The 26,127-nt window shown below is 53.5% G+C and overlaps 1 protein-coding gene across 3 annotated transcripts in view; it reads left to right on the plus strand.

Moving 5' to 3' along the window:
• Positions 1 to 13,641: 13,641 nt before the first annotated feature.
• LMO1 (LIM domain only 1) overlaps positions 13,642 to 26,127 on the plus strand; it is a 39,975-nt gene continuing 27,489 nt past the window's right edge. The window contains exons 1-2 of one of the 3 annotated variants that reach the window (XM_062198120.1): positions 13,690 to 13,725; positions 17,769 to 18,028. In XM_062198120.1, coding sequence (XP_062054104.1) covers positions 18,004 to 18,028 — 25 coding nt within the window. In that variant the 5' untranslated portion in view covers positions 13,690 to 13,725; positions 17,769 to 18,003. Of the gene's footprint in view, positions 13,726 to 17,502; positions 18,029 to 26,127 lie in introns of those variants that run through there. The other 2 variants (XM_062198121.1, XM_062198119.1) reach the window with 2 other exon arrangements.

Consider the following 26,127-nt stretch of genomic DNA (forward strand, 5'->3'; position numbering starts at 1 on the left):
ATGAAGCCACGCCACGGAGGACAGGTGTGGCATGGACAGGCAGAGGGGGCATGGCTAGAGCTGAGTGCTCCTGGCAGGGACCAGCCAAGGAAAGGAGAGAAGCCAAGTTTGGAAGACCTGGAACTGTTGGGCTGCAGAGTTTGGACCAGATGCTCTTTGTTAGCATGTTAATTACAGAGGTCTGGGCAGGGCCAAGGACACAGCCTTTAGGACTCCCAGTGCTTTCTCCTATGGGAAGTCCTCCATGGTCCCTAACCAAGCGCAATACTCTCCTTTGCTGGAATGCTCAAATTCCCAGTGTGTCTGCCTAAGGTTGGAGCCTTTTATGCTTTCCATTGGATGTTAGTTGGGTTTCTTTTGGTTGCACATGATGGAAACCAAACTTATTTTAGAACATCCAAGCCAAGAGAATGGCAGGAATGGGCCTGGGGGAGGAGGGAAGTAGAATTAAGAAGCAGAAGACTAATGGGTCTGTGTCTGACATCTCTCTGTGCTGTCTCTTCATGTTGGCCTGGTCTTTGCCCCCTGCCCCCAACAATTTTAGCTTCATGGCAGAGAATATGAGCCTTGACTTTTACATCTTATAGCTTTAGCTACCAAAGAGGGGCTGACCTGGCTCTCTGGGCCCCAAAGTCCAAAACCTCTAGGAGGGAGCCCCATTGACCCAGCTTGACTAGATCCAGGACCCAACGGGCCTTGGGGGTGAATTACGTTAGAACCGGGTGTCTTTCACAGGAACTACGAACAGACGGATGGGTGAGGAGACAATACCATAATTAGTCCACTGCAGGGACCACAATCCTTGGCACCTAACGCAAGGCCAAGTGCCTTCGGACGAGAGGCACTTGAGTGAGGATGGGGGGAGGGGGCTTTCTGTCTATACACGTAGCCAGAAGTCTCAGACTCACCTCTACTCCTTGTGGCAGGTCTTCTGGCCCGTGTACACCTGGGCTTCCCTTAGGCTATTTGGTTCTAGACCAGTAGCTTCCACTCCCAAGCTCCTTTTAGGATCACCTCTAGGCAAATGCTCAAGGTCAGGCTAGGCTGGGCTAGGCTGGGCTAGACTGCACTAGGGAGCTGCCCTCTGGGGTGTGTTTATTTGTTATTACATTGCTCTAAGAGTTGCTGAAAAAATTTGCTGGGACCCTCAGGCAAGGCATAAAAGACGAAGTCCTTAGCCTGCTGAGCCAGGCACCTATCAGTGGCGTGGAGCTGGGGGAATGCGGTCCCTTGACATTTTTGGGTCCGGAGGCCTGGACCACATCTTCAGTTTCAGAGAGTCTGGTTGACAGCAGCAGAAAGGGCAAGTGAGGGGTGGACTCTGCCGGAGGCCTTACAGTTGGAGCAATTGGGCTAAAATGGCCAAGGGTAGGGTCAGAAAAAAAAAAAAAAAACATCTCACTGAGCTCACTGGGGAGGTTCTGAAATTTGAAGCTGCCTTAGACAGAGGCAACAGCTTGTCCAGTCTCCCGGCCCATGGCTCCCAGCTCCAGCTGTGACCTCAGCCAAAAAATAAACAAACAAACAAACAAAAACCCCTCCGATGCTTCTGCACGTCCTGCCCTCCATCTCTCCCAAGCCCAGGCCTTTGTGTGAGCACCAGGGAACGTCTTGCAGGGACTATGCCACGGCCCAGCCTCAGCTCCGGGTCAAGGGCCTCATTCCCACACTGGGCAGCTTTTCAGAAACAAGGGACCTGGCAAAGCAGAACCTGGTGGAACCTGAAGAAACCATGAGGACTGTTTTACTGTGGGAGCACCCGAGGCTCAGTGTAATAGGAAAAAAAGAAAGAGAGAAAAGAAAAGAAAAACTGAGCTGCTCTAGCAAAGAGACCCCAAATTACCATGGCTTCATTAAATGGAACTTTATTTCCCTCTCCTAAGAGGAGATAAGAAGGCCACGTTGGCAATGCTATGCCACAAGGCTACTCAAGGCCCCAGCTTCCTTCCGTCCTACTTCTTTGCATTCCATGGGGTGGTGTTCCCCTTTGTTCCAGCCTGAGGGACTAGGGGAGGTACTGGACAGGCAAATTCCTGGTCAACAGAGATGCAAGGTGCTTGAATCTCTACAGCCTACACGTGAGAGCTGGTGACTTATCTGCACCACTTCCGGGGAGTTGGGAGATGGGGTCTCCAGCTGGGTACCATGAGCCAGGAGGAAGAGGAGAACAGATTCTGGGGACACAGACAAGCGGTCTGCGACCCTCAGGAAAGTGGCACCCCGGAGATCTGCAGGAAGTAATATCAGAATCAAGATCTGGGCCTGAGCAGTCGCCACCAAGTCTGAGAGGCCCCAGGGCTTTGGAGAGTTTGGATTAACAGCCTGACCCCAGGCTGTGGGTGGCTTAATCTGCTCAACTTGGGCACATCTGGTACAGGTTCTCAGTGCTGGCTGACTGTGACCTCAGGTCTCATAGGACTCAAATATTTCTGTGACTCACCGCAAGGGTGGCCTAAGCACAGGGGCTCGGTGCCTGGCTTGGAGAAGCCCAGGCAAGTCCGGGTAACAACGGCCGTGGAGGAAAATGTGCTTCCAGGGGGGTGCTTTCTTCTTCAAACTCGTGTTGCTTGGGAGCAGGTAGAACATTGCAGACTGTGTGGATGCTGAGTGAGGGGGACCCCCCGGCCTCTCTAATCATGGGGCAGGGCAGGCAGACCCTACTAGAGGTTGGGGGGGGGACAGGAGTGCTCCCCCAATGGCTCTACATACCTGGGCCCCTGCCTGCAGCATCAGGACGACTGTTTCTGAGATGCCTGTTCTGTTGGGACATGTGGTTGTAGCTGCAAGGGGACCACCTGCATGTGGGTGTGTTCCCTCCCATGAGCTTGTCGGGAAACAGTCTGCTCTGTGGGAGTGAGTCACGGTGCTCAGCCCCACAGAGCAACCAGGGTGGGGAGCCTGGGGAGCCTGGGGAGCTCGCCCGCCAGCAGCACCAGCCTCACGAGCACCTGGCTTCTCAGACCCAGCCCGGCATCGCTCCAGGTCTCCGACTCTCAGTGGACAGGTGATCAGGAGGGTGGGAGAGGGAACAGATGACCCCTGTTGGTGCACAAATCGGGGTTCAGAGTTTAATTGTGAAGTGATAGGTCATGCTGGCTTTGGTTGCTGGGTATCCATAGCCTCAGAGGTGGCCATCGGTGCTCTTGGGACCCTTAGTGAGGGTCTCTGAAGGGTGGGATGTAAAGTAGTGAAGCCATCTGGAGATGTGGGGGGTCGCTACAGCCTCACTCTGGCTGCTGGGGGAAGCCCACAAGCTCACCAGCAGCTCAAGGGGCTTTGCCATAGTCAGTCCTCAAAACAAGCTACTCAGCTAGATAATTGAAAGAGTGGAAGGAAATACTTGAACTGTGCAAACTGGGGCTAGGGTGGTGTATGCATGGAGGGCAAGGCCAAGTTCAGAATCTCTGAGCTTGGTTGTACCGTGGAAACCTTCTGGTCTGACCCATTTCTCTCCATGGCGGAGGGCTGGAGGAGAAGATGCAAACCCTTGTAGCTTAATAGTTTTTCTTTTATCCCTGTCACATAAACAATTATACAAATAACCATGTAATTAACTAGATGGTTGTGATAAGCATGATGGAGGGAAAGTGCAGAAGGCCATGCCAGACTGCCACAGGGAGGTCTAACCTAGTCTTAAGGGTAGAGGCCACCCTGACGTTCAATCCTAGGCCCAAGGAAGCCATTGCAGATATGAGAGTTGATTGGCAACATCTGATTTGCATTTTTTAAAATAATTATTTTATTTTTTTTTTTTTTTATATATTTGACAGGTAGAGTTATATAGAGAGAGACAGAGAGAAAGGTCTTCCTTCCACTGGTTCACTCCTCAAATGACTGCTATGGCTGGAGCTATGCCGATCCGAAGCCAGGAGCCAGGTGCTTCTTCCTGGTCTCCCATGCGGGTGCAGGGGCCCAAGGACTTGGGCCATCCTCCACTGCCCTCTTGGGCCACAGCAGAGAGCTGGACTGAAAGAGGAGCAACTGGGACTAGAATCCGGCACCCATGCAGCATGCCAGCGTCTCAGGTGGAGGATTAACCAAGTGAGCCATGGCACTGGCCCCAAGAATTATTTTTATTTATTTGAAAGACAGTGACAGAGAGGTCTTCCATCTACTGGTTCACTCCCCAAATGGCTGCAACAGCTGGGACTGGGCCAGGCCAAAGCCAGGAGCCAGGAGCTTCTTTCAGGTCTCCCACGTGGGTGCCGGGGCCCAAGGACTTGGACCATCTTTCGCTGCTTTCCCAGGCGTGGCTGGATGAAAAATGGAACAGCTGGGACTTTAACCAGAGCCCATGTGGGATGCCAGTGTCACAGGTGACAGCTTTACCTGCTACGCCATAACACTGGCTCCTAATTTACATTTTTAAAATACTTCCTGTCTATACATGGAGTATGGCAACTGTGGCCCTTTGGGGAGTAGAGCAGTGATGAAAGCTCTCTTTCTTGTCTTGCCCTTGCTCTGCCTTTCAAATTGATTAATTCATTAATTATTTTTAAAAGAGAAAAAACTATGCATGGGTTTCAATTTTTGATACCAAAATAAATTTTTTTAAGCTCTCTTTTATTTATTGGAGAGGCAGAGTTACAGAAAGAGAGGAGAAGACAGAGAGAACAAGATCTTCCATCTGCTGGTTCACTCCCAAAATGACAGCAAGAGCCCGGGCTGGGCCAGGATGCAGCAAGGAACCAAGAGTGTCTTCTGGGTCTCCCACATGGGTGAAGGAGCCCAAGGACTTGGGCCATCTTCTGCTGCTTTCTCAGGCACATTAGCAGGGAGCTGGATCAGAAGTGGAGCAGCCAGGACTCAAGCCAGTGCCCATTTGGGATGCTGGTGCTGCAGGTGGTGGCTTAACCCACTACACCACAGCGCCAGCTCTTCAGAGAGCTTTTTGAAGTCCTTTCATATGTAGGTGATTTTCGCTCATAGAATGGGTTTCCAAAAGGCAAATTTCTAGGTCAGGAGGCATATACACTTTTAGCTGTAGTAGGTAGTGCCAGGTTACCTGCCCCCAATGCTAGCAGTGCCAGGTTACTTGTCTCAGCAACAAAAGAGAGAGTGTCAAGTCTCCCACATTTTTAGCAGACTTGAACATTTTACAGTTTCAAAATTTTTTTGCAAGTCTGATGAATTCAAGTAATGAAAACTTATTTTGCTTTAATTTGCATTTTCCCAACTAATAAGGAGAGTAAGGGTTTTACTGGCCATTTATATTCATTGGCCTGTTTTTACCTTTTCCAATCTTTCTTTTGAGCTTTTGTCTATACAATTTACAGAAACTCTTTGTTTACACAAGCTTATTCCAGCATCTTTTTCCTTGTACTACCACAGAATAAGTGAATATTTTTCCAGTAAATCATATGTATTTTCCCTTGTTAATGACCCTCTTTGCCACTGAAGTTTTAAAAATTAGGTTTAGCATGTCTATCTTTTCCTTTGTTAATCCTACAAAGTTCATTCATGTTATTATCCAAATCTATTAAATTTTACTCTGAAAATTTCTTTTGATAATTTTCACTGTTTTATATTTAAATGTCTAAACTACTTGGGGCACAATTTCCATATTTAGGGGGAGGTAGAGGTCACAGTTATTTCTTCCAGATTGATAATCAGTTATAGTAGCCCCATTTCCTTTTTTTTTTTTTTTTTTGACAGGCAGAGTGGACAATGAGAGAGAGAGGGAGAGAGAAAGGTCTTCCTTTTCCATTTGTTCACCTTCCAATGGCCGCTGCTTTGGCCAGCACACTGCGCTGATCCGAAGCCAGGAGCCAGGTGCTTCTCCTGGTCTCTCATGCGGGTGCAGGGCCCAAGGACCTGGGGCCATCCTCCACTGCACTCCCGAGTAGCCCCATTTATTTAAAAAACCTTTACAATTGAAATACCATACAACTCACCCATGTAAAGTGTACCATGCAATGTATGTTGGTATATTCACAGAAATGTCAGTTTCCATAGTCAACTTTGGATCATCTCAAAAAGAAAACCAGTCCCCTTTAGCTCTCACCCCACCTCCCTCAGTCCCTGGTGGCCAACACCCGCTTCTGGAAACGGAATCCTAGAATACGTAGTCTCTCAGTTCTCTAGGGTATACACCCAGGACGGAGTCACAGGAAGGAACAATGTTTAGCTTTTTGGGGCCCTGTCAGCCTGTTTTCCATAATGGCTGCAGTATTTTACCTTCCTACCAGCAGCGTGTGAAGGTTCTGATTTCTCAGCTTCCCGTGCCAACGTTTGTAGTCCAGCTTCCCTGTGAATGTGGAGTGGCATGTCAGTGTGTTTTTGCCCATTTTCCCGGGGAACAATGATGGTGAGCAGCTCTTCAGGTGTTCATTGGCTTGTTTGTACAAAATCTCTTGGAGAAATGAGAAATGTCTGTTCACATAACAGTACCATTTGTAAATTTTTTTCCTGATGAATTCAAGTGCAACTTTTATCATACTTTAAATTCCTTTCTTTACCTGGGCCCTTTGATCGGCTCTCTTCCTCAGATCTATTTATCTCTTCCTGGCTTATACCATACTATTAAGATAATGGTGGCTTTGTAGTGTGTTTTATTATCTGATAACACAAGTTCTCTTCAACTAGTCTTTCTATTTCAGGTTTCCTTGACTAGTCTCATGTATGTACTTTTCAAATGTATTTCAAATTAGATATTTTTACAGTTCTAAAAATTTTAAATTTGTTGTTCTAATAGAAGTTGCATTATAGCCATTATTAAAAGTTTTGAAAGGATTGGCTTTTTATGATAATAAGTCTTCTCTTTCTGAGTGTTCGGATCTTGTGGTGTGCCCTGTGATGCTCGGTTTAGATGATGCCGGTGTTGTCTTAAAATTATTCCTGGGCATTTTATGGCTTTGTCATTGTTAGAAATTATATACTTCTTTATTTTAATTTCCAACATATCATTGCATTTCGAAAAAATCCTACAGGTTTCTACTTTTTTATTTATTTTATTTATTTTATTAGCTACTTCCCCAATTATCTACTTCTGGTAGCTTTTTCTCTGGTAGTTTATTTTTTGAAAGGCAGAGCAACAGAAAGAAGGAGGGAAAGAGAGAGAAAGATAACTTCTACTGACTGGTTCACACTCCAAATGACCACAATAGCTAGGAGTGGGCCAAGGTAAAGCCCAGAACCAATGACTCCATCCTGGTCTCCCACAGGGATGCTAGGGCCCAAATGCTTAGACCATCTTTCTCTGCTTTCCTAGGTGCATTAGCAGAAGGTGGGTCAGAGGGGAGCGTCTGGGACTGGAAACAGTACTCCAGTATGGAATGCTGGTGTCACAAGCTGTGCCTTAGTCTGCTGTGCACAGGGCTGGCCCCATGATGCTACTAGATGTAATTAGAGTTTCTTGATTTATAATCACATAATTTGTAAATAAATATTATTTTGTCCTCTTAAAAACCAGCTGTTTATTCTGATTAGTCCATTTTATTGCTATATTGATTAAAGTCTCCCCCAAAAGTTGAATAATAATAAACAACCTGTCTTATTCTCACTTTATGGAAATAGCTCCAGAATGTCATTGTGCATATACTTACTATTTGGTTTTAGTAAACAGTCGTAGCAAATGGAAGTAGTTTTCTTCTATTTCTGTTTTGCTTAATATTTTATAAGCAATATGTGCTGAATTTTATCAAGTGATTTTTCAACATCTGTTACTATAATTACATTTTGTTCCCTTTATTTGTTGGTGTAGTGATTCCAGCGATAGATTTCCTGATTGCTGAGTCACGTTTATTGTGTTAACAAACCCTCCTTCTTCATGGTGCATTATTATCCTCAGATTCTTCCCTTATCCAGTTAGTTAACATTTTATTCTGGATTTTTCATTCATATTCAAACTATTCTGTATATTTTTTTCTTTTCTTTCGTTTAAAATTCAATCTTCATAAGGTTTGGGGATTAGGAAAAGGCAGGAAGTTTTCCAACTTTTTCTCACGTCTGGAATAATTTAAGTACCATGAAAATCATCTGTTTTTAAAGTTTACATAAAACTTATCTTGAATATAGTCTATATCTTGGGACTTCTTAATTTTAATTGTGATACAGAAGTAGAATTGCTGGATCACAGAATACCTTGTGCTATTTCAAGGGCCAAGTTTTAATGTCTTTAAAAATGTTTTCATGGCCGGCGCCGCGGCTCAATAGGCTAATCTTCCGCCTTGCGGCACTGGCACACCGGGTTCTAGTCCCGGTAGGGGCGCCGGATTTTGTCCCGGTTGCCCCTCTTCCAGGCCAGCTCTCTGCTGTGGCCAGGGAGTGCAGTGGAGGATGGCCCAAGTGCTTGGGCCCTGCACCCCATGGGAGACCAGGAGAAGCACCTGGCTCCTGCCATCAGATCAGTGTGGTGCGCCGGTGGTGGCAGCGCGCCTACTGCGGCGGCCATTGGAGGGTGAACCAACGGTAAAGGAAGACCTTTCTCTCTGTCTCTCTCTCTCACTATCCACTCTGCCTGTCAAAAAAAAAAATTTTTTTTTTCATTTGTTAGCCTATTCAGGATTTCAACTTCTTCTATGCTCAGTTTTATAATTTTACACTTTGCTTGAAGTCATCTATTTTTTTCAGTTTCGCTTTTACTTTTTTAAGTTTACACATAATATTGTTATAATTCTTTAACCTTTTCTGTACCCTGTGTTTTGTCTCTTTTCTTATACCTAATTACATACATTTTTGTTTTTCTGTATTTTCTTAAGCAGGTTTTCCTAAAGGAGGGGAGGTTCTACTTTGTTGCCTTTTCATGTTTAAAAATTTTATTTCCTTATTTTACTTACTTGAAAGGGAGAGAGAGACAAAGTCCCCCACTCACTGGTTCACTTCCCAAATGCTCACAACATCTTGGGGGTGGGCCAGGGCGAAGCCATAGCCAGAAACTCTGTGCCAGTCTTCCACATGTGTGGCAGGGATCCATGTACTTAGACAGCTACCTGCTGTCTTCCTGGGCACACATTAGCTGGAATCTGGAATTGGGAGCAAGGCAGGCTCTCCAATGTAAGGTGCAGGTTTCCCAAGCGATGTCTGAACTGCTGTGCCCAAATCCGCCCCTATTTAGTCTTTTCAAAGAACCAGGTTTTGATTATAAGTTTTCCTTTTAATTATTTTTTCTATCATTTGTTCCAACTTTAACTTTATTAATGTTCTTTTTTGGGCTTAGTTTAGTCTCTTCTAATTTCTTAGATTGAATGTCTAGCTCATTTGCTTCCAGTCTTTCATTTGTTTTTTTAAACACTAAAAGCATTTAAGGCTATCTATTTTCCTCTGAGTACAGCTGTGTCCTGTAAGTTCTGTATGATGTTCTATGTTCTCTTTTTCATTATCAGGTGATTTGCAATTTCAGTTTTGTTCTTATTTTTGATTTAAGAGGTTGTTCCTCAACTTTCAAGAAGGTTAGGCTTTCAATCCTGAAGTTAGCTGTGTTTGACATTAAAATTGATGTTTCCACGCCCTCTCTGCTCTCATTTGCTTGGTGTATCTTTCCATATTGATTTATTTTCAGTCTTTTTTCTCACCTTGTTTTGAAAGTATTTCTTGTAAACAACATTTGGTGGCATTTTATTTTTTTTAACTTACACAATCTGGTTTTTGATAGGGAAGCTCACTCTGCACTTTTAGTTCAATATTCTGATTCCCTGGGCTCCAGTGCCCTCAGAGGAAGCAGGTGCTTGCAGCGGGGGCTGCTCCCCTGTTACTGTTCTGGTCCTTTCTTGCTCACAGGCCTTTCCCTTCATTCCTGTCATTCAGCAAAGACAAGTTGCAGCGTCAGTCTGTACAAATGATCAGTGCCAGGTTTCACATGTTTACAATAATTAGCCCAAATGCTGATGCTTCGATTCTGCTTTTCAGGATCCTTGTCTCCAGTAAGTTAATTGTAAGACCTTCTAGAAATACTTCCCTTTGTAACCCGCGTGTCTTTTAGATACTGCTGGACTGGGATTCCCAGATAGCCAGGTTTGGGAACTGGTGATTGGCTGAGGAACAGATGCACCCTGTAGGACTCCAGCTGCTGCCTGGTGCTCTTGGTCTCGCTCAGGTTGCTGCCAGTGTCACCAAGTTGCTGACCTCGCTGCTCTTTTCTTTCTTGGCCTGGCAAGATGACATCTTAGCTCCTCGTGACCAAAGCGGGTCAAAGGCAGAGGGGCTCCCATGGCTAAGCTCTAGGGCTCCTAGTGACCAGTCCTGCATAGGCAGCACTGTCCCTATCTCCAGTGCTGCTCAGGAGTGCAGCAGGTCTGCTTGGTGCCTGCCGCACCTGCCACAGTCACTCCCTCCAGACTCCAGGCCTTGCTGCTCCCACTAGTCTACCCAAGATCTCCTCTCAGGCACTTCCTGGTCCCTCCCCCAGCAAGGCTCCCTGTGGGGACCTCAGTCCTTATGATGGGTCTGTCCCTGTCTCAGTCCCAGCTGGGAACTGAGTTCAGTGTTTCAGGACTTGGAGCCCCTTATAAATGCGCAGATAGGGCGGGGCATCTCTTCCAGTGCCTACCCACACTCCGTGGCCGTTAAGCTCTCTGAATTTTCTCTTTTTATCTCAAACCCACCAGGCTGGTCTCTCCCCACCCCAAAGGTTTATTTATTTATTTATTTATTTGAAAGACTTACAGCAGAGAGAAGTCTTCTGTTAGTTCACTTCCCAGATGGCTGCAACAGCCGGAGCTGGGCCGACCCAAAATCAGGAGCCAGGAGCTTCTTCTGGGTCTCCCACATGGGTGCAGGGGCCTGAGAACTTGGGCCATCTTCTACTACTTTCCCAGGCCACAGCAGAGAGCTGGATCAGAAGTGGAGCAGCTGGGACTCAAACTGGTGCCCGTATGGGATGCTAGCACTGCAGGCTGTGGCTTTACCCTTTAAGTCACAGCACTGGCCCCCAGGCTGATCTTTTAAGAACTCACACAAGCCTTTGTCTCAAGTGAGAGAGGGGGGTGATGGCAGGTAGGGGCCGGGTGCACACCACAGGCCAGGTACTCTGAGTGTGACCTCTGGACAAGCAGAGATACCCAATTGCAGGGCCGTTCTAGTACATATGGGGGCTCTTGTGCAAATCAGCAAACGGTGCCCTCCCAGGGTGGGTACAGCACATACCAGACACATGGCCTGGGCAACAGAGAGAGGGCAGAGTTTCAGGTCTCACTTGTCTCTTTGACCTCATGCAAGGACCAGCCAAAAGCACTGAGCTAGGCAGTGGCCCTGCCCAGCTACACAGAGCTAAACAGAGAGAACATTAGGATCCAAATATTGGGCCTCCAGAGGAAGCACACTCCTGGTCTCTGGTCCATACCAACCCCTGAGATCCTGGGGAAACGCAGCCCAAGAGTCTCTCCTGCAAAGTGTCTAATATCTAAAAGCCCAAACCCTCAACTGCACAGTTCCGTGTCTTGCTGTTCAGCTCCCATTTCCCCCAGGGAGCCAGCTTACTCTTCATGCCAGCTCTGTCCTTCCCCTCCAAGGAGAAGTGGATTCCCTGTCCCCAGAGGCGGACTATCCCCTAGGCCTCAACAGGATGAGCACACACCACTCCGCAACCCTAGCCTTTACACAGAGCCAGTCACTCACACCAACACAGGGCAGCTGTTTGCTTAGCAGCTTCTGGAGGTGAGGAGGGCTTTTTAGCAAAGCAATGCCAGGAGAAGTCCCTGGATCAGGCCCTGCGGGGTGCCTTCCCTCAAGGCGAAGCCATCCAGAGGGGGCAGGAGCACTAGCGGTGGTAGCAAAGCTCCCCAGACTGTGGAGAGCCTGAACCCACAGGCTGTATCTTTAAGACAGTGAGAAACCATCAACGATTTTTTTTTGGGGGGGGGGAGGGCAGGAGAGTAGCAGGGGTTGATCTTGTGCCGGGTAGTGAGGATGAGGGTTTGTCAAATGCCGGCGCGGCATGGTCACTCTCTGGCTTGGTGCTGGAGAATTGAGAGCAGCCAATTTGCGAAAGCATTTTGAAGAGCACCTCTGAACACCTCCCTCCCTCTTTCCTCACTAAATGGAATATAATCCCTGCAATCATTTCACAAACTTTCCCAGACACCATGTGGGTCTGTGTGCAGGAACAGAGCAGGAAGGGAGGAACCAGGGCAGCCCCCACCCCAGCCTTTATCCCCACCCCTCAATCTGAATGTGTTTTGATAAGTGGGGGCTTGGGGACAGCATAACGGTGACTAACTGCGCCTCCCCCACCAATTAAATTTTTTAAAAAGCTGCTATGGAAGGAGCGAATATTAGTTTCCTGATTTATAAAGCCAAATGGATTAAGCTCATTCATTGCCCGAGGAAACAAAAAGGAACTCTTCAATACCTCTGTGCACATTGAGAGCGGGGACAATACCGGTCTTTAGAAAGCAGAAACCTAATTTGGGGGAATCAATTACCCTCTGTGTCCCTGCCTCTGTGGGCTCTCTCACTGGCTCTCTCAATAGAGATTTCCTGGGAGGTAAATGGTGGAGAAGTTGGTCAGCCACGGGCAACACCCCCACGCAGCCTCGAGACAGGAGGCCAGGCACTAGGCACGGGGTGGGGGATGGGGGTGCCTGGGTGTCAAGCATTTGTGGTAGTGGGAGTGGGGAGGACATTTAGTGGGGACGGTATTGGGAGGGGGATGGGATGGGGTTTTATAGCTGGGGAGTGGGGGAGGGCAAAGCTGAGCCAGTGTCCCGACAGGTGATGGGGGAACCCTGTGGCCCTCCCGATTCCACCCGGGTCATTCTCGCGTGGTCTGCAGTCTCCCCCGAGGGTCTGAGCAGGCGGCCGGCAATGGCTGGGACAGTGACGAAGAAAGAAAGGGGATCCCGTGGCGCGGGCCACAGTGGCCGCGGAGTCACAGCCGCACGGTCACAGCCACCCACATTCCTGTGCCGGGTCTCCAGGCCCCCAGGGACGCACGCAGCCCGCCGCGCTCCCACGCTCCTGCCGCGGCGCCCCCAGTCCCAGGCTTGGAGTCCACTCTCCCGCCGGCGCGGCCACAAGGCTGGCCGCTGCCCGTCCGGGGGCCCAGCTCGCCGCACGGCCCTCCCTCTGGCGTGCGGTCACACACGCACGCACACACAGCCCTCACACGCACACACTCTGGCTGTGCTTTTGTGTTTTGTCAGAATTAATGAGAAAAGTTCCCGTGCCCTGCGGGTAATTAGTGTCCTTGGAGTTAAATAAGCTAATGGCGGGCACCTCTGGCCCAAGCAATTATGTTTGTGTATTGAATAATTGATTCAAAGGGGGGAAGGGCCGCTAATCAGATCTGAGCATAATGAATTGATTTAATTAACAGGGGAATCTGAGGGGCCCTGGGAAATGCAGGCTTCACTCTGCTGAGGCGAGCGCGGCCGGTACGGAGAGAGAACGCGCGCCGCTCCGGCTCCGCTCCGCTCTGCTCTGGCTGCGGCTGCCGCTCCGGCTCCAGCCCGGCCCGCTCCGGCCCGGGCAGCGGCTGCTCGCGCGGCCCCAGCGAGCCCGGCCCGGCAATTACGCCCGTGCGCCCGCCCCCGCGCCGCCCGGAGCCGCGCCGCGCCCTCTGCCTCCTCCCGCGCTCCCTGCCCGCGGGGCTGCGCTCTGGGCGCCGCTCGGGCCGCCCCTGTCGGCGGCCGCGGCTCGCGGGGCGCGGAGCCCGCGAGGGGCCCGCAGGAGCAGCGCGGGCGGGCGAGCGGCGGCGGCGGCTGGAGTGCGAGCCGCGCGCCCCTCGGCGTCCTGGGCCTGTGTCTGGCTGGAGTCGCCGGGCGACCATGGTGTTGGACCAGGAGGATGGTAGGTGCCGTGCCGCGCCGCGCGTGGGGCATAGGGCGGGCGGGCGGGCGGGCTCTGTCCAGGCCATCCCGCTCTCAGCGGCAGCGTCCCCCGCGCCCGCCCCGGCCGCCTTGGGCCGCTTGGCCGCCTCCGGAAGCGCGGCGGCGGGGTGTGCGTTCGTGTGTGTGTCTGTGGAGGGTGCCGGGCGCAGCCCCCAGGGTGGTTCGCGGGACGGGTTAAGTCTCATGGGCCAGCCGGAGCCCGCCGACCCCGCACGCTCCGGCCGAGAACTTTGTCGCTGGCTCTGACTGCCTCGCAGGCACCAGGAGCGCCTCTGCGACCCGCGCCGCGGGGACCCAGCAGTGTGAGCCAGTCCCAGGCCTCTGGGTGTCTGGTGGTCCCTCTGCCGCTCGCCGCTGGGGACGAGGCTGCAGTCTAACCAGCGTGGTCTTGGGGCCCCTCAGGTCTGGGACTTCACAGCTGTGGGCCCCCAGCCAGGCACTTTGGGAGGGGCTGCCCTGGCTCGGGTGGAAGAGTGGGCCATAAAACTCCACCAAAACCATGTTCAGTCAGAGAGGCACGTTTGCCTTGGGCTGCTCAGTGGCCAGTCCCTGGTGGTCATTTTGTATCAGTAATCTTGTGTCTTTTAAGGAGCTCCCCACCTCCAAACTAGTAAGCTTTGGGCTCACAAAGTCTTGGATCCACCCTGGGTCCATCTCACACCCTAGCCTCCGCTAGTCCCTTGGGAGCACCGGAAGCCCTGGTTATCCAGAGACTGTCCCCAGGGCCTGGAGGATGCAGAGTCGTGGCAGGAGGCTGGGAGACTGGGGAGAGACTCTGGCCACCTGGCCTTCCCTTCTGGCCCCTCTGGTCCCTGCCACCTCCCACAGTGACCAGCTGGACTACTTTGCCCAGGAGTGCCTGGATTTTAGCCCTAAAAGTCCTGCAAGCGAGGACACCCTCCGTCCCAGGGCACACCTGGACGGTTGGGCAGCCCACACCTGCACCTTTCCCAGGGCTGTTGTGTGGCTGCGGCTTGGCCTTCATCGAGGAGGAGGAGGAGATGCGTGTTTTCTGGGGTGCAGATCTGGCCTAGGCCTCACCGGGGGCCTAAGAGTTGTGACCGCAGCCTTGGAGAACGTCTGTCCGAGTTCTCCAGAAACCAGACGGAGAAAGCTTGCCCACTGTGCACCTCTGCACTCCTGCTGGTAGCAAATGCTTGTGCACTGGCCGCTTTTAGGGGGCAGGGCAGCGTCTGAACTTGGCCAGCGGGCATCCTAGTTGCACTGCAGAGTCTGTACGGCCACTCTGTGCTGTCAGCTCTAGTGCTCAAAGAAAAGCAGTCCTTGTCACCTTGAATACCTCTCTCAGTATTACCTGCAAAGCCAACTTGTGACCCCGTCTTGTAGACAGTTGCACTGTGTCGGGAGCAGGGCCCTCGGGCGGAGGTACATCTGACAGCCTCCCCAGAAAGTTCTGGAATATCTGGTCTGCCTAGGCCCTCAGGCTCTGAGTCCCACCGCCCCCTCTCCCCACCCCCCAGTGCAGGAAGCCTTCCTGCCAGACACAAGGACAAACTGCAGTTCCTTGCACAGAAATGCGTAAGACAACTAGTACCAGCGCTTTTCTCCTCACAGTAGTCAGGGTGCTGCTCACCTGCTGCCCCCCCTCCCCCGCACTGTGCCCAGACGTTTTTTCCCAGGGCATTCTGGAGCACTCTCGGCCTGCCAAAGTGTGAGCACACGCTCATCACCTGTGGAATGTGTTGGTGAAAACAGCCTCTCCCGGCCCCAGGGGGATCTCAGGATTCCACTCTGGAGTTACGGGCGTGTCCCCGGGTCTGGAGGCAGCTTGGGTGGGGGTGAGCCCAGGGGTAGGAGTTACCTCTGGGCTGAGGAGGAGGAGGCGCGGGACGAGTGAAGCTCCTGTCTGGCTCCGTCATCCCGGCAGGGCCCTTCCCGTGTCCGGAGACCCTCTGAGAGCTGGTGGGCAACTCTGTAACCTAGCAGTGGAGGTCCCCCTTCAGGTCACAGGGGAGTGCCACCCTCCCACCTGGAGGTGCGGAGTCAGCCACCTGTGAGCACCAGTAGTCATCACAGCAGCTGCAGGCCCCTGCTGGCACACCCACCCTGCTTCTGTGACACACTGCCTGCTACCCCAGGCCTCGGGCACAGGAGCCCCAACTCCCCAAAGGGATGCCAGCTGTGTGGCTGCTAATTGGGTAACCTTGGGGGCTGGCGTGAGCTGGAGCCAGCACAAAGACAACCAAGTACCACACAAGGTGGGCATGGGGGACAACTGGCCTTGGCTAAGTGAGGAGAAGCGGCCCTTGCGGAGTGAATGAGCCCTGGGAGCACGGAGGACAGCGGCCCCTTGCCTGCCTGTCCGGCCCCCAGCTCAGGCAGGGGTGCGGGGCTGGCACCACATGTGCCAGTGGCAGCCGTGCCAGAGCCTCCCTCAGACCTCGAGGGCAGAGCTGTGGCGGCAGTGGCAGGGAGAGATCAAGCTTGCAGTCCTGAGGGACGGCGAGCCTGAGCAAAATGATATATTTAACATCAAATATACTCAAGGACTATTAGGATTAAGTATTCGAGATGAAGGGGAAAGCGAAACCCTCTGAGCTGCCGAGGAGGCATCTCATTAGAGGCAGCCGCTTGTCTCTCTTCTCGAAGACTCACTTCCCTGCCTGGGAGAGGAGATGGGTTGCAGTTCTGCCCCTGTCCCCTCTCCCAGGCCATTCCCAACCCATGTCAAGCCCTGGGGCCTCCCAGAGTTCAAGGGGCAAGACCCAGGCTCCAGGTCTCCTTTGTACACAGGAGCCCCCGACTCCCTTTGTTCAGGGTGCCTCTTTGCAAAGTACATTCACATGTGTTATCGCATCAGCTCCCCACAGCAACCCTAGAGAAAGCAAAAATAGGTCTCCCATTTCACAGACATTGAAACTGAGGCCCAGGGAGCGCCTTCTCTCCTTGCTGGGCTTCTCAAAAGTGACTGCCAGGACTAAGCTTTCAACATATGTGTCTGGAGTTTTCTTTGGGCTGGAGAAGAAACATTATTTCCATCTCCCCTTGAAACTCTGTATGGGGGGGGGGTGTTTCAAATATTGGGATTTAAAAGCAGGTGGCCTTCCTGGAGGAGGCAGCCTGAGCACCAGCCTCAGGGGTCTGGGGAGAAGCAGGATAGGGAGGAAAGGCCATGGACACTGCCCCTCTTCCTGAGTGACCGGGCAGAAACTATCAACCTGGTAACAGCAACAGGATCTGGCTCACTGCTCTATCCTCAGTGCCTTAGAATAGTGCTTGGCACCTAACACATGCTCAGTAAACATCAGTGGAAGGAGAAGGGCCGTCAAGGCCATGGCCAGCTTGCTCCAAGAGACAGGAGACGGGCTGCTCCCTCTCTGAGGGGCCGCTGTGGTTAGGGGCAGTGCTGTGGGACTCTCTCAGCGGAAGGCTTGGTAAATAAGTTGGAAATCGACCAGAATCCCCCCAGGGGCAGAGCCCGTAGGATCAGAGGGCACGGGGCCGGAGAAATACTCTGGTGGGGAGGCAGAAGTCAAAGCTGAGAGCCTGGGAGTGACAGACGAGGGTCGTGCACCAGGCAGACGGGAGAGACCCGGACCCTGGGTCCCGAGCGGAACCGCACGCCGAGCTGGGGCCGGGAGGCCTCCAGGTGGCGCTGCGGAGCCGGCCAGCCGCGCGCCTCCACTCCCCATTAACCTGGGAGGGAGGGGGCCCCGGGAAATGTGTGCATTTATGCAGTAGCAGGAGTGCAGACCTCATACACTGAGGGAGAAAGGCAGCGGGAGACGGCCGCCGAGATTCCCCCATCTCTCTGAATATAATTTTAGATTGAGATTCAGATTAAATCCGAGGGGAAAACACTTTATGAGGCTGAAAGCTGTGCCGATGCCAGAGCCAGGGTTATGAGCTATCAAATGCAATTACATTAAGACAGATTATACTGGGCAAATTGAGCCATTTAGAAGGTGAGAATCAAAGAAACAGCTCTGATCCTCTCTTCCCCCTTCTCTCTCCCTCTCCCTCTCTCTCTCTCAATTGCAGTCCGTAGTTCCTTGCAATTCTGAGGCACAAAAGTAGGTGAGACTGCTTTTGTATCTGCGAAGTGCTTCACTCCTGAATGTAATTCTAGCTGAGTGCAATCTAGGTTAAGAGCCGGACAAGCGGGTAATTAGAGCCCGCTCGCTGCCCGAGGACCGGCCGCCCCGCCAAAGCGCGCCCCGAGTCGGCGCCCTTCTCCCGGCCGAGCCGAGCTGCGGCTGGACACGGAGCGCCCGAGATGATGGTGCTGGACAAGGAGGACGGTAGGTGGCGGGCGGGGGTCCCGGCGCCCAGCAGCCCCGGCCCCCCCCCCCTCAACCCCCGGCGCGGCGCGCGGGAGCACGCGCGCGGGGCCCCGGGCGCACACCTGCGGGGAGGGCGGGGGGGGGAGGGGGCGGCGAGCCCCGGGCCCGGCCGCCGGCCGTGCGATGCGCCGCGGGGCCGCGGGGAGGCTCCGGCTGCCTGCGGTCTCCGCGCCGTGGAGCTTCGTGTTGAGGGTTTCGTCTCTGCGGCTGCTCCTCTCACCGCAGCCATCGCCCCCGCGCCGGCCGCGTAACCCGAGAGGCGCTGAGCGCCGAGCAAATCAGCTGCTTCGGGGGAGAACCGGACTGGAGAGCTGGGGGCGAGAGGGAGCGCGCGAGTGCGGCTAGCGCCGGGGCGCCTGGCCGGCAAGGGTGCGGCCGGCTGGGCCCTCGCGGGGACCGCTGCCCACGCGCGATGCGGTGAGAAAGGCAGCGTCCTCGTGGGCTGGGCCCCTGAGCGCTGGGGCGGGAGTTTGGCCCAGAGGAAGAAAGTGTCCCGTCGCTGGCCAGTGGCCCTCATGTGGGAGCAGAGCGCAGGAGTGCTAAGGACTGGAGCCCTTGTGGGGCCTAGAACCCTGCAGGGCCGGGAGAGTGGAAAGGGAGCCCCTGCTGCTGGCTGCCCTAGGGGGCGGTCCCGCAGACCCCAAAGCTTGCCCTGCTGGGAATGGCCTGCTCTGTCCCCAAAGGGCAGGGGATCCCAGCCACATGGAGGCTGAAACCCACAGAGTGCGTTGCTGAGAGCGAGGGCAGCCCCGGGGGGTCAGGGGAGTGGCCATTCCAGGCCCTCCTGCCCTGTGGGCCTTAGGGGGAAATCTGTCTGTGATTGTTGGCAGCTGCCCCTCAGCCTGGGCTCTGAGAGGGTGGGTTTGCTGGGAAGCAGAGGGGGTCTTCTGAGAGTGGCTGTCGTGGCCATCCTCTGACCTGGTCTGTGCTGGGCCTGCGCCCTCTGCTCATGACACAGTGGTGTTACAGACCTGGTCAAAGTTGAGTGACTTGCTCAAGGTCACTTTGCTGCTCCCAGGTGTGGAGGCCCCAGCCTACTTCCCACCATCCAGCAGGGAGGGGGCTGGCCTGCACAGGGCCATGGAGGCTGTTCCCTGGGCATGTGGTAGGAGGGGAGAAAAAAGGGGGTCCTGAATGTGGCATCCGTCTTCAGTTCTCCTCTGTCTTCATAGACCGCTCCCGCGGAGCCCCAGGTGGACCATGGGAGGACAGGGTGGTGCAGCTTTATGTGGAATAAAGAGGAGGAGGAGGGGTCTGGGGTCAGGCAGACAGGGAGGGAACAGTGCTTGATTTGGGTCCTTTCATCACTGACACCAACACCATGTGTCACCTCGGAGCCACCGTGCCCCTCTCGACTCTCTCCCTCTAGGTGCAAATGCAGGCCTCCAGGATGCCAGTGCCCAGGGTCCTTCTTTGGTACCTGGGGGGTCCTCTCTGGGGAGCACGTGGGAATGGGATATGCCTTTAGCTGAGGTTATTTTGCATGGTTGGCTCCCCACACCCAAGCCCTGGGCTCTCCACGTCCTAGACCTTGGGCCAGGAAGGCTGGTCTTAGGTGGACAAGATGACATCTCCACCTTCTCCCAGGGCTTCATGGCTAGATCTCTAGGCACCCCAGTGTACTCCAGGCTCTGATAATACCAAGGGTTTCAGATGAGCCTGGGTGAGAGTGGATCTTTGGAGGTCATTTTGGCCAGTCTTCTGCCTTTGGACAGCAGTGCACCTCACCTGCCCTGGGCCTGTTTCCCAGCTGTGGAGAACAGGAGGTGTCCCTCTGTACCCACCCTGTCCACTCCCATTGACTCTGCTGGGCTGTGGGATCCGTTACAGCCCAGGGCAGGCAGGTGACTAGGGGCCCAAGCAGCCACCTAATTCTTACCCTGCCCAGCTTGGGCCTGTCCTCCAGAAGCAACCTTTCTGCTCATAACCCCACACTCCACTCGGCTTTCTAGTTCCAGGGAGCCTTGAAGGCAACACCCTCAACTGGGCGAGGGAGGAAGGCCCTGGACCCATTCACCTGCCCTTCCGAACCTACTGCCCAACTGCTTCCCGGGCACTTTATGGTGGGCACCTGAGCCGGCTGGCAGCACCGGCTCTCTGGGTCGCCAGGGGGTGTGTCCCTCAGAGCCGCCCTCAGCACCCTTTGTCTGGCTGCAGCGGGGCCTCGGGGCTCCTATTAACCACCCCCAATGCCTTTTCTCCACCTGACGGCGTCTTGCCGGGAGAGGCTGGGGCTCCTCCGGTTGAAGTCGGGTCTGCCAGCTGCTGAGGACCAAAGCTCTCGCTCTGCTGGGCTGCAGGGCTTTCATGTTGCACTTCTGAAAGATAATAAAATATCAATCGTTTTGCCGTAGCAACGGGTTTAAGAGACTTTCTGAAGTATTGAATCGTCAGAAAAAAATTTTTTTTTTGCTTTTAAGCACAGTGCATTATTAATAAAGTAATCCATTAGGTCGAGCAGTGAAGGGTCACCACAGAGACGGAAAGATCTGTTTTGCAAACGGTTAAACTTCGGGTTTTAAGATTAATTGCTTTCATTTGGACGCTTGCTCTTGGCCTAGCCAGCTCCACTTTCCTGGAACTCAGGGTCCCGGCTTTCTAAATGCTGCCGGCTCTGTCTGTCAGCGAAAGGGAGCCAAGCTCCAACGTCCCCCCGGGGAACAGCCCCTCTCTTGGCACCTGCCGCCTGGGCTGGCACCAGGCTATGGGCTTTTAGCGGAGACTAAAAGTCTTAGAGGAACTCCTGCCCTGAACCCTGCGACGTTAGGCCTTGGGTTGTTGGAGGAGAGGCCCTTGAGTCGGGCAGACCCCTCAGTGAGGGCTGGCTGCGGGGGCGCCTAGCTGGGAGTCTGGGCGCCTTCCCAGGTGCGTGCTGGAGACGGGCAGCCCTGCATGGAAACCATCTCTGCAAAGGCCCAGCGGGAAGGCCGGAGCGGCCACGGGAAGCAGCAGGCGCATTGTGAAACTAAACACCAGACACGATTCCTAGAGCGTTTTTCCTAAGTAAAAATGCTTACGGAGCGCAGCGCTGAGGACCAGACAGCGGAGTCTTCAATTGTTAATGACCGCTAGGAGCCTAGCTGCTGCGGCTGCCTCGGTTGGTCCAGGAAGGCAGGCACTTGGTTCCGCTTGGGGACTGACTGGTCCTTGCTTGGCCACCAGCAGGGACGCCCTCGTGCTCTAGACTGCAGAGAGTCCTGTCTCTCCTGGTGAAGCGTGACCAAGACCCTCCCACCCCAGGAGGTAGGGGCAGGGAATGGGTCCTGACGCTGGTCGCGCCAGAGATGCCAGCCGACTGGCAGGAAGGCAGAGGCCAGTGGGCATTGCCACCTGCGGAAGACCGGTGAAGGCTTGGTGAGGCTCGTGGTGGGGGTGGGGGCAGCCTTGGCACGCACCTGGCGTCAGGGGCTATCTCCCTGTACCGGCCATTGCTGTCCTCTGCTAAGAATGGGGCGACACGAGGCGTGAGCAGCACATGCAGCCCCTCTCACTTGCTGCCCAAACTCAGCCAGGCAGAGAGGCTGTAAAGATGGGCCTCCCACCCCCTCTTGGAGCCTTGGTAAAGAAGCAGGTGCACCTCTCAGTTCCCTGCTCTTCCATTCATTTGCCAACCCAGAGCACCAAGGGGGGGCGGGGGGACAGGGAAACAACATAAATTGGTCTGTCGTCCAGAATCCATGTCTTGCTAATGTACCCAGATTAACTCAACTGTAAATTGTCTCCTTGGATGGCGGTGTCTTGCTAAAAGTTTCCCATATGATTCATGATTTGGATTGCTTTTAACGGCTATTGGCTAAGCAAGCCGGTGACTGTACAAGGTGATGCAATTGGCATTAGCGAGGGGAGGCACGGGAGCGTGTAATGCAGTCAATACTGCATTAACTACTGATGCCCAATTACAGGGAGCGAGAGAGAGCCTTTCAGGAGCATTAGGACTGGGGGAAGTTGAGATCACTGGCCGCTGCCTGCCTAAAAGCTTCACCCTTTGTGTGCCGGGGCCCAAGCACGCCTGGCCTCTGCGGCTGCGGGAGCTGCCTTTCTCACCAACATGTCCCACAAACGCTTTTAGCACATGGACACGTGCATCTTTCTAGAGCTGGGGCCTGCCTCTCATTCCTCCCAAGAATGGATGCCCCCTCCCCACCGGGGCCTTGTATCAAAGCAGGCATGGGCCCCACATCCTGCACTTCAGGAGCCTCCCAGCAGCCCCTCTGTGGGCGGGACCCAGAGGAGGGCTGTTTTGGGCGCTCATTCCGGAGCAGATGGAGGGTTACCAGTGAGTACTGGTGGCTGACCCTCTGTGGTCATGGGAGGAAGAGACATGAGGTTTGCCTACAGCCCGGCTAAGCTCCCGGCTCAAGGCTGCCAGGGCTGGGACGAGACCATGGTTGGATGTGCCACCTCTGAGCGGAAGGCAGAGCTGTGCTGGCACAGCCTGGCAGGCTGAGGGGACAACGAGCTGAGCAGATGTGAGCCCAGAGCGTTGGGGGCTCTCTGGAGCTGTGCCCCACACAGGGCAGGATTGAACCCTGTGCTTCAGTGAGGGCAAGGTGGTTTTGATCCATCTGGGGCCAGAGAGCATCCCACAAAGCCTTGATCAGGGGCCTTAAGAAACTGAAGGAGCCAGGGTGGAAGATGGAGAGAAGGGTACAGGTATCCCATATGCAAGCGCCTGTCGCACCTGCTGCCCCTCTGCCATCGTGCTCTGCTCTATGGGCCCAGCCTGTCCACTGAGGTTTTGCATCCACACCCACCGGTGCTTTGCATAGAGGTGCTTTGCCTCTATGCCTTTGCTTCTATACCTTCTCATCTCTACAGTGAGAGCTGTGCCTGCTTTGGCAGCACATATACTCTATAGTGAGAGTCACCATGCCCAACTGTCAGGATTCTTACCGGGATTAAGTGAGATCCTGTCCATGTATGCACTTGACCAACCAGGAAGCCTCGTAGTTGTGTGAGCCTCATTGCTCCCTGCTCAGTTACAGTATGAAATGGGGCCCCTCAGACTCCTTTTCCAAAGTGTAGCCATCGCAGCCTGGCAAGTTGGCCTCAGTAGTCTCCTCTGTCCAGATCCAAGGCAGATGGCCTCATGGGAAAAGGCCTCCAAGGGCACTCTTCGCAAGGCCTTTCATTGAAAGGGAGAAGATAGATCCTCAAAGAGGGGCAAAGAGTTGTCCCTGGCCACATGGGGAGATGGAATCCAGAACTTTCAATATCTTTCAGGTTGCATGCCCAGGTGCCATGCCCTTTGCCTGGGTGAGAGAGCATTCTAATAAGGGGCCGATCAGCTGAATGGGGACCGTGTGCCTGGGTGTGCCAGTCATGGCTGTAAGCGGCCTGCTGACTGTCCGGGAGATGTGCGTCTGTCCTCCTGGAAAGTGTTAATGAGTGCTTGCCTGACCTGGGCCTTTGGCTTGGAGAAGCCCAGGTGCACATGGCACACCCTGCCTGCCCAAAGCTGCAGGACACTGAGGCATGAGGACATCCTCTGACCGCCAGGCTGAGCTCTGGGTGGTGCTGCTGGAATTTTTCCAGGTGGTCCCTACTTCGGATGGGGCTGCAGCATGGAGTCGGCTGGCCCTGGCTGGCAAGACCTGATGTTGTGCATCTCTTCCCAATTCTGAAATTGTCCATGCTGGGAGGTTTGACACCATGGAAATTGGCAAACACTACACAGCAGAGAGCAGGTGGTTAAGCATCTCAGCACATCCCTGAATGGGCCCCTTTATGTTCTGTCCCCCACTCCAGTCCTCCCATCCCATCTCCTGTCTTTCTCTTGGTGCTCATTACAACCTGGCTGGTACAACCCCTGCTACTTGCCTTCTGCCTGACACCTCCCGCCATCTTGCCCAGCTTGACCGGGCTGGGCTAATGTGTGCATTCTGGTTTTGGCGTCCCTGTAGACCTAGCATTTGCCTCTGTACCCTTGCTGCCGTTGTTCCCCTTGTTCCCCCATGCCTGGCATGTCTTTTCCCCTTGAGTTGCCCAGGGCCTGTCCTAGACCATTCCAGGCCATGCTCAGAGACAGACCCACCCAGCCAGCCTAGCCACAAGCTTGCCCCTCATTGGTTGATGTGTGGTGACTCTGTGTTCTGTCCAAGGCTGGTACAACTGGGTACAAATTAAGAGCAGGTGGTGGGAGAGGAGTAAACAGGCTGGTCCTGGGTCTGGGCAGACGTACAGTGTGCCAGCCTTCTGGGTGCAGTTGTCTGCTCCTGCCTCTTCCCCTGAGGTCTGCTGGGCTTTCTTGAGGCCTTACTGTCCTCAGGTATGGTCTGGCTAACATGATTCAGTAAACCTGAGTTCTAGTCTTGGCTGAGTGCAGACAACTTGCTGGGCCTTAGTGTTGTGATGTCTAGAATGGGAACAATGCCTCATTGGCCCCTAATTTTGTGTGCACACTGCATCAACCAGGACACCCCAAGCCTGTGTGAATCCACATTGCCGTCTGCACGGCTACAGTAGGGCCTCTCCCGCTGCAGCCTCTCAGCCTTTAGGAGTCATGGAAACACGGCTGCTGTCATTGAACTCACCCTTCACTTAGAACTGAGGCGCAGTGCTGTGTGCTGTGTCCATTAGTGACTGCTGTATGACAACCACTGGAAAACTCAGCAGCTCCAAGCAGGGAGCATTTATCTAGCTCACAGGTCCATGGGTCAGTGACTGAGGCTTGGCTTGGCCTGGCTGGAAAGTGTTTCTGGTCTCAGCTGGGCTCACTCCCCTCTGGAGGATGGGGGATGACTAATGAGCTTCGTGCTGGGGGTGATGAGACTGGGAGACCCTTATCATCGAGCAGTCTTGCTTCTGTGTTCTCAGGGCAGGGGCAGGTCCAGAGAAAGTAGAAGCACACAAAGCTTCTTGAGACCAGGGACTGGTCATGGGACGCTGTCACTTTGACTGCATCCTGTTGGCCAGAATGAATCCCAAAACCAGTCCAAGTTCAAGGGGGTGGGAAAATAGGTGAAGGCAAGAGGCGAAAAGACACATCGTAAAGGTGTGGATTCTGGGAGGAGTAGATGTTGGGGCAACTTTTGTAATCATTCCACTAAGCAGTGTCCATGTATGATCTCATTTAATGCCCATAACAACCCTGAGGAGAAGCTACTATTACGACATGCACTGTACAGATGAGAAAACTGCCAGGGCCAGCGCCATGGCTCACTTGGTTGATCCTCCGCCTGTGGCACCGGCATCCCATGTGGGCGCCAGGTTCTGGTCCCCGTTGCTCCTCTTCTAGTCCGGCTTTCTGCTGTGGCCCGGGAAGGCAGTGGAGGATGGCTCAGGTGCTTGGGCCCCTGCATCCACATGGGAGACCGGGAGGAAGCACCTGGCTCCTGGCTTCGGATCGCGCAGCGCTGACCGTGGTGGCCATTTGGGAAGTGAACCAATGGAGTGGGGGACCTTTCTCTATCTCTCTCTCACTGTGTAACTCATATGTCAAATTAAAAAAAAAAACAAAACTGTCATGCAGAGAGCACAGGAGGCTGGTCTCCAGCCCTGCTGTCTCCAGTGCCAGCGTTGGCTGCCGCCCAGGCCCCCTCTTGCAGCTGTCCTGCATTTGGGGATGAAGACAGGGACACTGGGTTGAGGAAGGAGGCCGTGAGGAGATGACCGAGGGCGGGAAGAAGCTTGCTGTGGGGCTGTGAGAGCCCTGCCCCAGCCCGCCAAGGTCAAGTTTGGAGAGGGCTGAGAATGACGTGCCTTTCCCAGCTTTTCCTCTCTGTTCTGAAAAGCTGCTGGACAGCTTGAAAGGGAGTGAGACTCCATGGTTGCCAGAGTTGAACCCTGGGCACATATGCAGATGCCACTGAATGGGAATCAATTCATTGGTTGGCCCCTCACCTCACAACGGGCTGGTAAGTGGGGCTGGTGAGGGCCCTGTGTACATTCATAAGCCGGCTGATTGAAAAGCAATATTTCAGATAAATACAAGCCAGCGATCTATCAGTGGTTGTAATAAAACCCAGGCTTCAGGCTGTGATTTTATTTTGAAATAATAAGAATTGCTTGATTCTTTTTACTTGAGTTACCATGGTAATTCCGGTGTGGAGCAGTGT

The sequence above is a fragment of the Lepus europaeus genome, chromosome 7, assembly GCF_033115175.1.
Source record: "Lepus europaeus isolate LE1 chromosome 7, mLepTim1.pri, whole genome shotgun sequence".
In the NCBI taxonomy this organism is placed as follows: Eukaryota; Metazoa; Chordata; class Mammalia; order Lagomorpha; family Leporidae; genus Lepus; species Lepus europaeus.